Genomic DNA, 12,622 nt, shown 5'->3' with positions numbered 1-12,622 from the left:
AGAGGGCTCGGAGGGCTCTCTCCGAGCCCCGCCCCCTGGCCGTGCCGGCGTGGAGCGTTCCACCCCGGACGAGGGCAACTCCAGCGGGCTCGGGGCTGAGTCCCGCGGCTCCAGCGCGCCCCGGCGACAACCTTCCTCTTTGTGCGGGCTTTCAGTACTTCTTCTTTAGCGGGAGCGTCCTATGTATTACTCTCTCAGCCCCTCCAGTTCTGCCTTTACATCCCACGCACCCCCTCCCCCCCGCGGCGATCAAAATGGACTCGACCGCCCGCGTGTCACGTGGGCGGCGCGTGCCCTATGAAGCCGGGAGGTGCCGGCGGCCATTTGTCTTGGTGCGGGCGGCGAAGGCGGCAGGATGAGCTCGGGGCCGGGGGCGCTGCGCCCCGGCGCCACCGTGTCCCTGCGGGTCTGCGCCGTGGGCCTGCGCCCCGAGGTGCCCGTGGTGTGGCTGTGGGGGACACTGGGCGAGCGGAACGCTGACTACGTCCGCCTCCGCCGTGAGATCCAGGCGACGGTGGGGCCGCGGCTGGCAGCCACCCTGAAACCCGGCGGGGTGGTGGCCGACGGGGCTGAGCTGTGCACTGGAGACCTGGGCCTGGTGGAGGTGGTTGGGCTCTGGTATCGCTGCTGCGTGGTGAGTCGCCGTGACCAGATCTACCGCGTGTTCCTGCTTGATGAGGGCTGCACAGTGGTCACGACCCCCTATTACCTGGCACGGGGCTGCAAGGAGCTTTTCCACCTGCCACCGGAGGTGCTGAGCTGTATCGTGGCTGATGTCATGCCCTCCGGGGGTCTCAGGGGGGCACCCAGTGGGGATGCACCAGCCTACACCTGGACAGTGGAGGCTATGGAGTTCCTCAGCTACCTGCATGGCAAGGAGGTGTCTGGCCTGGTGCAGGCAGTAGTGACACCACAGCTCATAGTGCTTGAGCTGCCCCAGCTAGTGGCCCAGATGCATCACCTGGGCCTGGCCAGGCAGGTCCCTCCCAGCTGGTTCTGCCAGGTGGTCAGGTGCTGCCTGACGTATGGACAATTAAGGAATAAGCTCAAGGTGCAGCTCCCAGCATGTTCCCTTGTGCCTTCTGCAGTGCCACAGCTTCTCCATGGTTTGTTGTCCTATCAGCCTGTGTCACCTGCCTTGGATTACTTCTACCCACAGCTTCAGTTGGATATAACAGAGCCTGTCTTAGTGACGCATGTGTCTGACCCAGACCACATCTACTGCCAGTTGCAGAGCCTGTCCCAGGAGATCCGTTGCCTTTCTGATACCATGTGCCACACTTATGACCAGCGGGAGCAGGATTTATTACTCAAAGTGGGTTCACCCTGTGCTGCCTGTGGCAGAGATGGCCAGTGGTACCGTGCACTCCTGCTGGATCTTACTGCTGGGGAGCAGGACCAGCAAATGGCTCTAGTGATCTTTGTGGATTATGGCAGGAAGGAGACTGTGACCAGAGCTAACCTGCGCCATTTGCCACTTGAGTGTTTTCGTACGCCTGTGGTGACTTATGCCTGCGCTCTTCAGGGTATCTCAGATGGGGGTTGTGGGTGGTCCCCATGGCAGATCGATGAGCTGAAAGCGTTGGTGCTAGGCAAAGGAGTGAGTGCTCACATCAAAGCCTTTAACTCCTTCGAGCATTGCTATTATGTGAGCCTGTATGGGGAAAACGGCATCAACTTGAACCATCTTTTTGGGGTGCAGGCTTGCTGCCTGGTCAGCCAAACTGAGGCTCAAGAGCAGCTGGAAGTAGAAGAATCCACAGCTAAATTGGAATTGCCACCAGGAGCACCTCCTGTTGCTTTAGCACACGGAGGTTTGGCCTCTGCTCCTGTAGTTGGTGTGCATCTGAAGTTGGGCGCATTCCATGATGCGCAAGTGTCCCACCTCCGAGACCCATCCGAGTTCTGGCTGCAGCTCTATGAGCATCGCCGGCTGTTCAGGCGGCTGAGGCAGTGTATGTGGAATTTTTACTCCCACACCACGAAGCTGGATGATGCTGGGTGGGACGTACAGAACGGATCCCTTTGTTGTGCCAGTGGGAAAGAGGGTGCCTTTTATCGAGCGGTGATCACCAGGGTACTGGACAGTGAGGTAGAAATACACCTGGTGGACAGGGGCGATACCGAAACTGTAGATCGGTGTGCGGTAAAGGAGCTGCTCCCTCGGTTCAGGGAACTGCCTGCTTTAGCTTTGAAGTGTTGTTTGGCAGGTGTCTCGCCTCTGAGGGGGAGTTGGAATGAAGCATCTGTGGCTGCCTTCAGAGAGATTGTACTGGACAAGGGACTAAAGGTTCGCTTTTTGAGTGCACAGGGTGACAAATATATGGTTGAAATTTTTGACCAGTCCCAATTAGGAGAGAAAAATGTAAGTAACCTCATGGCCCAGGGAGGGTATGCTGAATACCAGAGGTGTGAAACACCCAAGACTCTCCAGAAATCATCTGGTAAGTCTGTGAGCCAGGCCTTTTCCCCAGTAAGTGATGGGGAGCAAAACCGTCTAAATGCAGGGAAGAAGCTCGGAGAAGAATCTGATCTAAAGACAAATGGTAGAGCACTTAATCCTTGTACAGCTGTGATGGTCAGAGAGGGCCCTCTTGCAGCCATTCACAATTCTGAAAGTAGTGAATCTCTTCCTGCTCCCAAGTATGAGGGCAAGGAAAACCTGCCAGTTTCCTGGAGACAGAATTATGTGGAAATGAAGCCAAGTTCCTCTTATGGAGGCCAGTTAGAAGTGGGAAGTACAGTTAATGTCATTGTGTCTTATTTTGAAAATCCTAGTTATTTTTGGTGTCAGTTAAGTAGAAATTGCCATGATCTTAAGGTATTAATGGCTGAAATTCAAGAGTATTGTAAAAATTCATCCCACCCACATACTTGGCCAAGTTCTGTATGTTTAGCCCGGTACTCAGAGGATGAAAAATGGTACAGGGCTTTAATTATTAGTGAAGTTACTTCTGCAGAAAAAGTAGAAGTCGTATATGTTGACTATGGCAACAGGGAGTTCGTCTCTCTAGTGAACCTCCGCTCAACTAATGAACGCTTTCTTAGGTTAGAGGCTCAGGCTTTCAGGTGCAGCCTCTACAACCTAATCCAACCAAATGGTCATGATCCTTTTGCTTGGGATGAGGAAGCAATTCAGGCTTTTCAGGAGTTTGTGGATACTTCGTCATCTCACTTTGAACTGAAGTGTACAATATTTGCCTTGGCTTCGATAAGTAACAAGGAGCTATTTAACATTGTAGATTTAATGACACCTTTTCAGAGTGCTTGCAGGTTCCTGACTGAGAGAGGTGTGGCCAGACCTTTGTCTCCTCAAAAGTCTCTGGTATCCTCGGTTCAGCTTCGTTCTTACTATTACTCTATGCATGGTATCAAAATTGGGAGTGAGGAGGATGTTTATATTACCCACATTGAGGATCCCTGGACATTTTACTGCCAACTTGAAAGATGTGCAGATGTCTTAGCACAGCTTACTGATAGCATCGGTCGCCTAACTGAAACAATGACCAGCTTAAAAACTTTGCAGAAGTCTGGGAGATTGTGCCTAGCAAAGTATACTGACAATCACTGGTACAGGGGAGTAATTACGAAAACAAAACCTAATATGGAAGTCTTCTTTGTGGATTTTGGGAACACAGAGACAATAGAGAAGGATCATCTGCTTCCTTTACCCAGGGATGCACGTGATATTTTGCTTTTGCCAATGCAGGCCATAAAGTGTTCCTTGTCTGATATATCTAATGTTCCCAAAGAAGCTGCAACATGGTTTAAGGAGGCCATCCTAGAAAGGCAATTAAAAGCAATCGTGGTAGCAAGGGAATCTGATGGTAAACTGTTGATTGAGTTGTTTGATGGTAAAACTCAAATTAATGCAAAACTGAAGGAGGAGTTAAGCTTGGCAAACAATACAGGACTGTGTAGGCAAGTAGAAGATGAAACTTTGTGCTCTCAAAATGCAGATGTGAATGAGACTGCAGAGTCCCCTTTAAATGCAGGTAGGTCTCTTGAAAGACAAAAATGCAGCTCTGGAGATCAGGGAGGAGGGGAGAGTAGCAAAAGGCACTTCACAGAAGAAGATGTAAACCTTTTTCAGCCTGCTACCAAGGAAGATCTGGCAGCTGGATTGCTAGAATCTGGTGACACGCTTAGCAGTAAGAAGGATGCTTTTTTGTTAAATAAAGCAGGGGAGGAGTCTCTGCTCTCTGTCCAGATGGGTACACAGTCAGACATTAAATCTGATGCTGAAGGCGGGTGTATAAGGCTTGAAAATGTATCTGATCTACTGCAACAGAAGGTGGTGCCAGCTCTTAAAGTGTCAGTGTATGTGTCGCATGTAAACGATCCCTTGGATTTTTATGTTCAACTAGAAAGTGACGAGGCTCAGCTTAACAGCATTTCGGAAAGCTTAAACAATGGGCCACAAGCAAAGAGCCCTTGTGGACAACTTTTCCAAGCTGGAGACTTAATCAGTGCTGTTTATTCAGAGGACAGCCTGTGGTATCGAGCTGTAGTAAAAGAGAAGACTTCTGACAATTTGTTAAGTATACAATATATTGATTATGGTAATACTTCAGTAATTAATGTTGATCAAGCGCACAGGCTCCCTGAAGACTTGTCATCTATTCCAGCAATAAGCATTCACTGCTTCCTAGGTGGGCTTAGATGCAAAAAAAATATAGACTGGGCAGAGGAAGCAGTGCTGTACTTCACCGAGAGAACAAGTGAAGTTCTGCTGACGTGTGAATTTGTAGAGAAGGTTGAGGATAAATGGAAAGTTATTCTCAGCGACCATCAAGGGATAATAACAGTGGATTTAGCCAATGAAAATCTTACGAGTAGGAAAAGATCTTGTTCAACAGAAATACTTGATAGAGAGAACAGTGATGTGGTAACTGTGTGTGAGCCTTTGCCTCCTCAGGCACAAAATGAAACTTCCTGTGGGAGCGATTGTAAATCATTTATCTGGAAGTTTCCAGAAGCAGGTCAGACTGTAAAAATTTATGTCACAGTGGTAAATGGTCCAGAATATTTTTGGAGTCGCAGTGTGGATACAGAAGACATGAACTACATAGAAGAAAAATTAGAGGAAGTTGAAAACCTTGGACTAAACTCTTCGAACAATTTCAGTCCTTGTATTAAAAATGGTGATATGTGTCTGGCGAAATATAGTCAAGACGGAAGGTTCTACAGAGCTAAAGTCTGCAGCGTAGCAGGTGACAACATAGTTGTTAGACATGTGGATTACGGAAGCGAGGAAGCTGTTAGCTTGGAGATGGTCAGACAAATTCCGTGTGAATTGCTCAAAGTACCTAATCAAGCATTTGCTTGCTGCCTGTCAGGTTTCAATTCCTCAGAGGGCTCGTGGCTTAGTGAAGCAAAAGAGAAGTTTTATAATGCGACCGAAGACCTCTTATTAGAAGCTGAAGTAGTAGAAACTTGGGGAGATAAAGCTTCTGAAGTCCCTCTGTCTGTTGTCAAGCTGGAAGCTGCTGGCAAGAGTATTAATGAAGAGATGAAGCCTTTTTGGAAGGCTAATAAAGGAACTGGCAACAATGCTTTCTCAAACCTTGAGAACCCCATACAGGAAAACAGATGTTCAAACAATGATATGGGTCTTTGTCTCAAAAGAGAAACTACAGCTGAGCATCAAAGCAGCTTTGATAAAGAGATACCTCTATCTGAAGGAGAGAGTGATAACAATGTATTATTAGAACCAACAAGAAGCTGCGGTCTTCAGATTTTGGGGAGTGAAATGAAAGCTGCAGAACAAGAATTATCTGAAGCACCTTTGGGAGGGGATGCTGAGCTGAAAGCAGAACTGACAGGCAGTGCTTCAGCAGCCAGGCTTTTCCTAAACAAACAAGAACTGCAAAGATTGCCAGTGCTCCGGGTACGGTCGTCTTCAAGTGATGAAACAGGGAAGTTAGTAGAAGTGGATCAATTACAAATGCACTCTTCCTACGATGATCTAAAAGAGCTCATACTGGAGCTAGAGGCACTTTCAAGGCAGTCTTCCTTTGGTGAAGAAACAAAGGAAGCTCTGGAAACAGAATCACTAGAAATGCAGAAAGCTTGGGGCAGTGAAGCGAGAGAGAAGGTGTTGGAACAGGAATCATTTGAGCTGCCAGTTGCAAGTGAGGAGACGGGGGAGTTGGCAGCTCTGAAATTTCTTGAAATCTTACCATCACTTAATGAGAGAGAGAACTTGGTGCCTTCAGTTAGTGATGGAGAGAAGACAGTAGAGCTGATGCCTTCTGATGTTCAGCTTTCTTTGGGAGAGAAGGCAGCAAAACTGGAATTGGATTTGTCTGGAACTCATAAAGCAGAAGTTATAGAAGATGATTGGATGGAAGTAGAGTCTCCTCCCCTAAGGCTGTCTTCATCAGGTGGTAGATCTGAGAAACAACCGGACCTGAAGACCGATGATGTGCTGTCAATGCTAGGGGCTGAAATTGAGCAGCTTCTGGGACTGGTTCTGCCTAATGTGGAGCCTTCTCAGGAGGATGGGGAGGAGGACTTGTTAGGTTTGGAACGTGCTGCACTGCAAAGTTCTGCAAATAGGGGAAGTCAATCTCCATTTCTTAGAAAAGACTTAACAAATCTGCGGCCTGTTTGCACTGTAAAATCACGTGACAGTCAAGTTGAGAAACGAAAGGAGTGGCAGAAGAAGAAGGATGACTCTTACGTGGAAGAATGGATGAAACAAGACTTGACTGACTCATTTAAAGAATGTGCAGATACACTTCTGCTGTCTTCACACTGTAAGCCTGGGGATGAAGAAGTAGAAAAAAAGCGAAATGAGAACTTGGCTGACTGTGGTGCAGGTAAAGTATCCAAATTTAAGGAGTTAAATAATCAAAATGTTGTGCACATTCAAACCAGAGAATAGTCTAACAACAACTAATCTAACTTTGAGAGGTCAATGATTTTATGTTGGAAATATACTTCTTAACAGGAAACGCATTTTCAAGATTGTTCAGGATGACAAATGTTTAACTTTCAAATGCTTATTAAGTAAAAGTAGTTTGGAGGGAGGCAGGGGAGTATGGGAGCAGGTTTGTGAGGCGTTTGAGTTTTTTTGGAGGGTTTTTTCCTGTGGCTTTTTTTCTTCCTCCTTCATTGTTATGTCATCACTTTTGTAGGACACAATGAGTATACTTGTAATCTGAAGGGCTTTGCTGTTGGTTCCAACTGTGTGGTGTGGACCTCTCTAAAATGGTGCGAAGCTCGCATCTTGGAAGTATCTGAAAAAGGTACCAGGGTAAGTATGGTTTGAATACTCTTTCTGCATTCTTAAGATCTGGTACTACTTTGGTCTTCCTCCAAACTTTGAATATTTTGCAGAAGTCTGTCACAGAATTTAAAACTTGGTGTTGCAAAGGCTGGTTCTGGACTTGCAGACTGTGTACAAAGAGCGGTATCTCAAAGAGAGTGGATGCCATATGTCAACACTTGATATTCCCTTCACTTCTTGCCCTGCACTGGTTGGGAAAACTGAAGGATCTGGCTCCTGTTTGAGATGCATACTTGTATGTGTGTGGTTCTATCTGCCTGCAAGTTACTGTTTAGCTACAGAGCTGTGTGCCATTAAATACTCGTGGAACTTGGCATTGTTTGATGACTTAGTGCTAGAACAGTAGAAACTTAGGAAGAAACTGGAAATTATACTGCAGTTAATAAAGAATACACAACTATTCCTACTTCAGTGAAATGTGTGTTGAATTAATGTTTGGTGGGTGTTTTGACAGTAGACTGTAATTTAATGGGCTGCTTTGTTCTATGGCTGTTTAAGCTATGGGATAAATGAGAAGTCTTCCTCCAGTTCAGGGCAACTGTGTGTGTGTATATACACATATACTTAAGTAAAAGGGCCTTTAAGTTGTAATTTACAGTTGCAAATCCTTACACTTAATAAAAGTAACTTTTTGTAAAACTGAATGCCTGAGAACGGGGAAGCCAACTTTTTTGCTAGTAGATTCCTTGTGTATCTATTCAGATGAGCGTCAGGTATGTAGTGATAGCCCTTTTCATCAGTTTCCTACTGTTTCTGATCTAGTGAGTGTTTTCCAGCCTTCCTGTCTCTTCATACTTGGGTTAGAAGCCTGGGAGAGTCTTGAGCAGATTCAGTACCGATATTCAGCTTTATTAGATGTTAATTTGCTCTTCCTTGTGAGGCCCAGACTGAAATCCTTCTCAAAGGCAGGAGGTCCTCAGTTGTGTTTTCCTACTACTGTGTCTTATTTGCTGTGTGTATTCTCAGGATCCATTGCTGTGCTAGATACAGTTTGACTCTGTCTGTACAGGTCTTGATTCTCTCCAGTGGCAATGAGGAGATTGTGGATCCCGAGAACGTCTGGAACGGTATTCCTGACTGGGCTTGCAGATCATCTGAGGTATGGCCATGTGGTGGTGGGCTGGGCAGGACAGTACCCATTTTCGGAAAGGGCGGTCCAAATTTAGTTGTGATTCTTTCTGCATCGCCATGAAAATAGAAAGACAAAGTAGCATTAATCTAAATCTGTGTGTTCACACTAACCACTAGAAGCACAGTATTTTTCTTTAAGAGATCATATTGTCCGTCCTTCTTTCATGGATCTGTGTGGAGACTACAGAAACTTGTATCAATCTATTATATAAAACTGATATAATTTATGTAAACTATTTATATAGATTTATATAAACTGTCAGCCATCTGGCCTGAAGACTGTGAATCCAGTCTGGGAATAGATTAATGAAAGCAGTTTGAAGGAAGAAGTGTTACTGGAAGACTAGTATTAATCAAGAACTGTGGAACAGTGCTGGTGATAGGTGGCTTTTAACAGATTACGCCAATAGAGCATGGAACTAACTGCTAAATCATTAAAAATACTTCTATTATGAGGTAATTAGGAAATTATAGTAAGGTTTTTCACCAGTGGTCTTCATGAAGTACCCATGAATGAAAAACTCATGTCTGGAACCCAAAACTGAGGTAGTTTGCCGTGCTACTGACAATGGTAACAGGATGAATTTCCGGTTCATTCTTCACGTGCAGTTTTTGCATCAAAGCAAAAAGTGGTCAGAAGACTTCTGTAGTGAGTCGTAAGGGGGTAAAACAGTAGTAAATAAGAGTCCATCAGTGCTGATGTTAAAAGCTAGTCTAGTATTAAAGGAAGCCCCTCAATGGAAAGCTATCTTGGCAATAGTGCCAGCTTCCTAAGACAATCCCCTTCTGTTTAGGCAATAACCCCTGCAACAGAAAACTTGCAGTCCTTACCAGAGGAGTCCTTACTTCAAGGTAAGACTACCTGAAACCTCACAAAGAGGTTGTGTACTTGGTGGTTGGATACTTTCTAATTTTCTAGAAAATGCTGTATTTTAAAAAATACAGTTGAAACTTCTTTTTTCTTTTTTTTTGATCTTGCGTATTTAATACTGTTGTGACTTTCTTAGTAGCATTAGCTTCTGTGCTGTCAGTTTAATGGTGAATACATGCAATGAAAGCTGCTGCTCTGTCTTGATTAGAAATCAAGGTAGCGTTTGTTTATTCAGCATAGTAGACTGAGCCTCTTGGACAGGATGGGGTGGTTACACCTAAGTTATAGATCCCTGGTAGGGTTTTGAGCAGTGGCCACCAGCATGCTGCTCTTGCTCGCGTTTTGAGGCAAGGTGAGCGACTGCAAGGCAGACCCTCCTAAGAGTGGTAGTTTGGGATTTGAATGCCCCAATCCTTTAATAGATCTTGGTCTATGAATCTAAACCCATAATAATACCATTTTAGTTCTAAGGATGGTTTGGGACTAGTGCATGTACATCTTTATTGTTACTTCAAAATTTTGAAGTGTTACTGGCAAACACCAGTTCTATTTACCAAAGAAAATTATTTCTATAATCTGTGGAGTCATAGAGCGGTTCTGGTTGGAAGGGACCTTTGGAGGTGCTCAAAGCAGGGTCAACTAGATCAGGTTGCTTAGGACCTTCCTTTCAGGTCTAGAATCTATCTAAGGACAGAGACACCAGAACCTCTGTGGGCAACTTGCTCCTGTGTTTGACTGGTGGTTGCCTGATGGTGACTGATCTAAGCTCAAGTAGAGAGAGCATTTGTGTTCTCAGTGTTTGAACTGGTAATTGTATTTCAGTACAACTGTACTGATAGCTGACTGCTTATGGGTAACAAATAATGAAGCCTGCAACAGACACCTAGTCACCTGTTGGCAAAAAAGTAGATTAAAAACTTGATTAAAATGTTAAACTGGTGAATCTACAAATCCTCCCTCAAATGCAGCATTACTCTTGATCTTGCTGTTTCTGGTTTTGATAATACTTCTAACAGGTTTTACCACTTCATTTTGGGATTTTCCCATCTTTGGTTGCTAATTATTATTATCCAAATTTGAGAACTCTCTGTGTTCTTGAGTACTCTGCATGGTATTAGTGCATGCACCCTCAGCAACGGCACAGAAAACATGGGCTAAGGTTATGCAGAACCGCATCTTGCTGCATGCGTGGGTCACTGCCTGGAAAGGTGGTTTGAGTAGAAGGTACCCGATCCCCAGGATGCAAAAACTCCTGGAGTGGCTCATGCTCAGGGCACTGAGGGATGGAATGGCTTGAACTTGTAACTGAAATCTGGGAGCACCACTCTCTTCATCTTCTTGGGCAGTTCCGTTGTTTCAGCTGTCTTATGCAAAGTTATTGTAGAAGGATAAGTGTAGTCTTTTAATATGGTCCAGTCCAGTTGATGACATTTAGTCTGAAGCCTTGTAGAGCTACGACTTCACATATTAATGTGTTTATACGAGTTTACAGGAACACCTTGATGGGTCTAATCTGTTTTTATTCCCTGTAGAAAAGCGAACTGGCTGCAGTTCAGATTTAGCTGAGGATCTTCATGTCCTCCAGCATTCCTGAAACCAAGTGACACATTGACCACATGAAGCTGAACCAGTACCTGTGTACACAAATGTTTCCATGGAAATGCAATTTGATGGGAAGAAGAACACAGGCAGAGCATTGAGCGTTTCTTCTACTGAACTGAACAAACGCCTGTAGCTACTGTACTTCCCTGTCAAGGAATGGTGCTTGTTGGTAGACTGTCATTGTCACCTTGGCTTCTTAGAGCTGTACTTTCTTTACTAAAGTAAGAATTTGCCTCTTGACTGGAATTCCTTACTGATTGTGTGCGTGCACTAACTTGTATCTAACTGTTGGTGGGTAGTCCTTGAACAAAGGTTTCTTGTGAGTTGCTGTACAGGCTACTGTGTTGCACAATACTGCTTTCTCATGTTTTCTTTTTGAAAAGTTGCATTGTTAAGTGTGGGGTTTTTTTTTCCCCTAAGAAAAATTGAGGGGTTTTTGGTGGGTTTTTTTTTGGGGGGGGGGTGGGAGGGTGTAGGGTTTTTTTTCTCTGTAGGGAAACAGTTGTTTTGGGTTGAAGCCTTGCACTTGGTGCTGTTCTAAAGCAATGGAAGAAGCTGGAATAAAGCGTTGGCTAGCATATGCTGATCAGTGTTTTGTTAATGACTTGGGTCCTTTCCTTGTGTGTAAGCCCAAATGCTGTTTGTGTATGGAGTATCTTACTTGTGCTGGAGTTACATGTAGTCATGCACATCCTGCAGTTACTGGTTCTGTTCTGACCCCAAGCAGTTCTCTAGAGCACAGAATCACAGAATGATATGGTATGGGGTTGGAAGGGACCTCTGGAGATATCTAGTCCAACCCCCCTGCCAAAGCACAGGAATGTGTCCAGGTGAGTTTTGAATGTCTCCAGAGACGGAGACTCCACCACCTCCCTGGGCAGCCTGTTCCAGGGTCCTGCCACCCTCAAAGTGAAGAAGTTCCTCCTCATGTTTAGATGGAACTTCCTATGTTCAAGTTTGTGCCCGTTTCCTCTTGCCCTGTCACTGGGCTCCACTGGAAAAAGACTGGCCCCTTCTTCTTGACACCCTTCCTTTAAGTATTTATAGGCATTGATCAGATCCCCCCTCAGTCTTCTCTTCTCCAGACTAAAAAGACCCAAGTCTCTCAGCCTTTCCTCATAAGAGAGATGCTCCAGGCCCCTAATCATCTCTCCAGTAGTTCCCTGTCCTTCTTGAACTGGGGAGCCCAGAACTGCACACATTGCTCCAGATGGGGCCTCACCAGGGCGGAGTAGAGGGGGAGGATGACCTCCCTTGACCTGCTGGCCACACTCTTCTTGATGCCAGCCTGTGAGCCGTGCTGAATGCTTTGAAACACCATGCAGTTATGTACAAAATAGAACTTGTATTTTTGACATGGCCTTAATTGTACTAATTAAAGATGAAGCGTTTCCTCCAGACATGGAGCAGACCTAGAACAGTTTTGCTGCATGTGTACAGTGCCATAAGGCCTTCTTAAAACAGCTGCAGCTTATCTCACCTTTTATTCTCCACCTGGTATTGAAAAGGGTTTTCTATTTTCCAGTCCTGTTCCGTGCACTCCTGGTATGGCACAGGTTCTTCCTCTTCAGAGGCTATGGATTTTTCATACTGCCATAATGTTTTAGGAACCCAGGATCTCTGACACTGTAATAGTCTGGCTGAGGATCACAGATCTCAAGTGTTGGTGCTTACTGAAAAAGAGGAACACTTGCATGTTGGTTCCCTTAATAAAGACAATACAT

The 12,622-nt window shown here is 45.3% G+C and overlaps 1 protein-coding gene across 1 annotated transcript; it reads left to right on the top strand.

The window, feature by feature from the left end:
* The first annotated feature begins 355 nt into the window (after positions 1-355).
* Positions 356-10,890, top strand: TDRD6 (tudor domain containing 6). The gene is made up of 5 exons (XM_074153877.1): positions 356-6,824; positions 7,143-7,261; positions 8,304-8,393; positions 9,220-9,277; positions 10,829-10,890. Exons 1-5 carry the CDS (start codon positions 356-358, stop codon positions 10,888-10,890), a joined length of 6,798 nt encoding a protein of 2,265 aa, XP_074009978.1.
* The last annotated feature ends 1,732 nt before the right edge of the window (positions 10,891-12,622 follow it).

This window comes from Numenius arquata, chromosome 9 (genome assembly GCF_964106895.1).
Source record: "Numenius arquata chromosome 9, bNumArq3.hap1.1, whole genome shotgun sequence".
NCBI lineage: Eukaryota > Metazoa > Chordata > Aves > Charadriiformes > Scolopacidae > Numenius > Numenius arquata.
The sequence above is the reverse complement of the archived record's forward strand: the minus strand, read 5'-3'. Positions and strand labels throughout refer to the sequence as shown.

Bases quoted from the DNA above. Each gene is read 5' to 3' on its own strand.
- TDRD6 (XM_074153877.1), top strand. From the start codon at position 356: ATGAGCTCGGGGCCGGGGGCGCTGCGCCCCGGCGCCACCGTGTCCCTG. The intron at 6,825-7,142 runs GTAAAGTATCCA...TCACTTTTGTAG, and splicing joins CTTGGCTGACTGTGGTGCAG to GACACAATGAGTATACTTGT. The intron at 9,278-10,828 runs GTAAGACTACCT...TATTCCCTGTAG, and splicing joins AGAGGAGTCCTTACTTCAAG to AAAAGCGAACTGGCTGCAGT.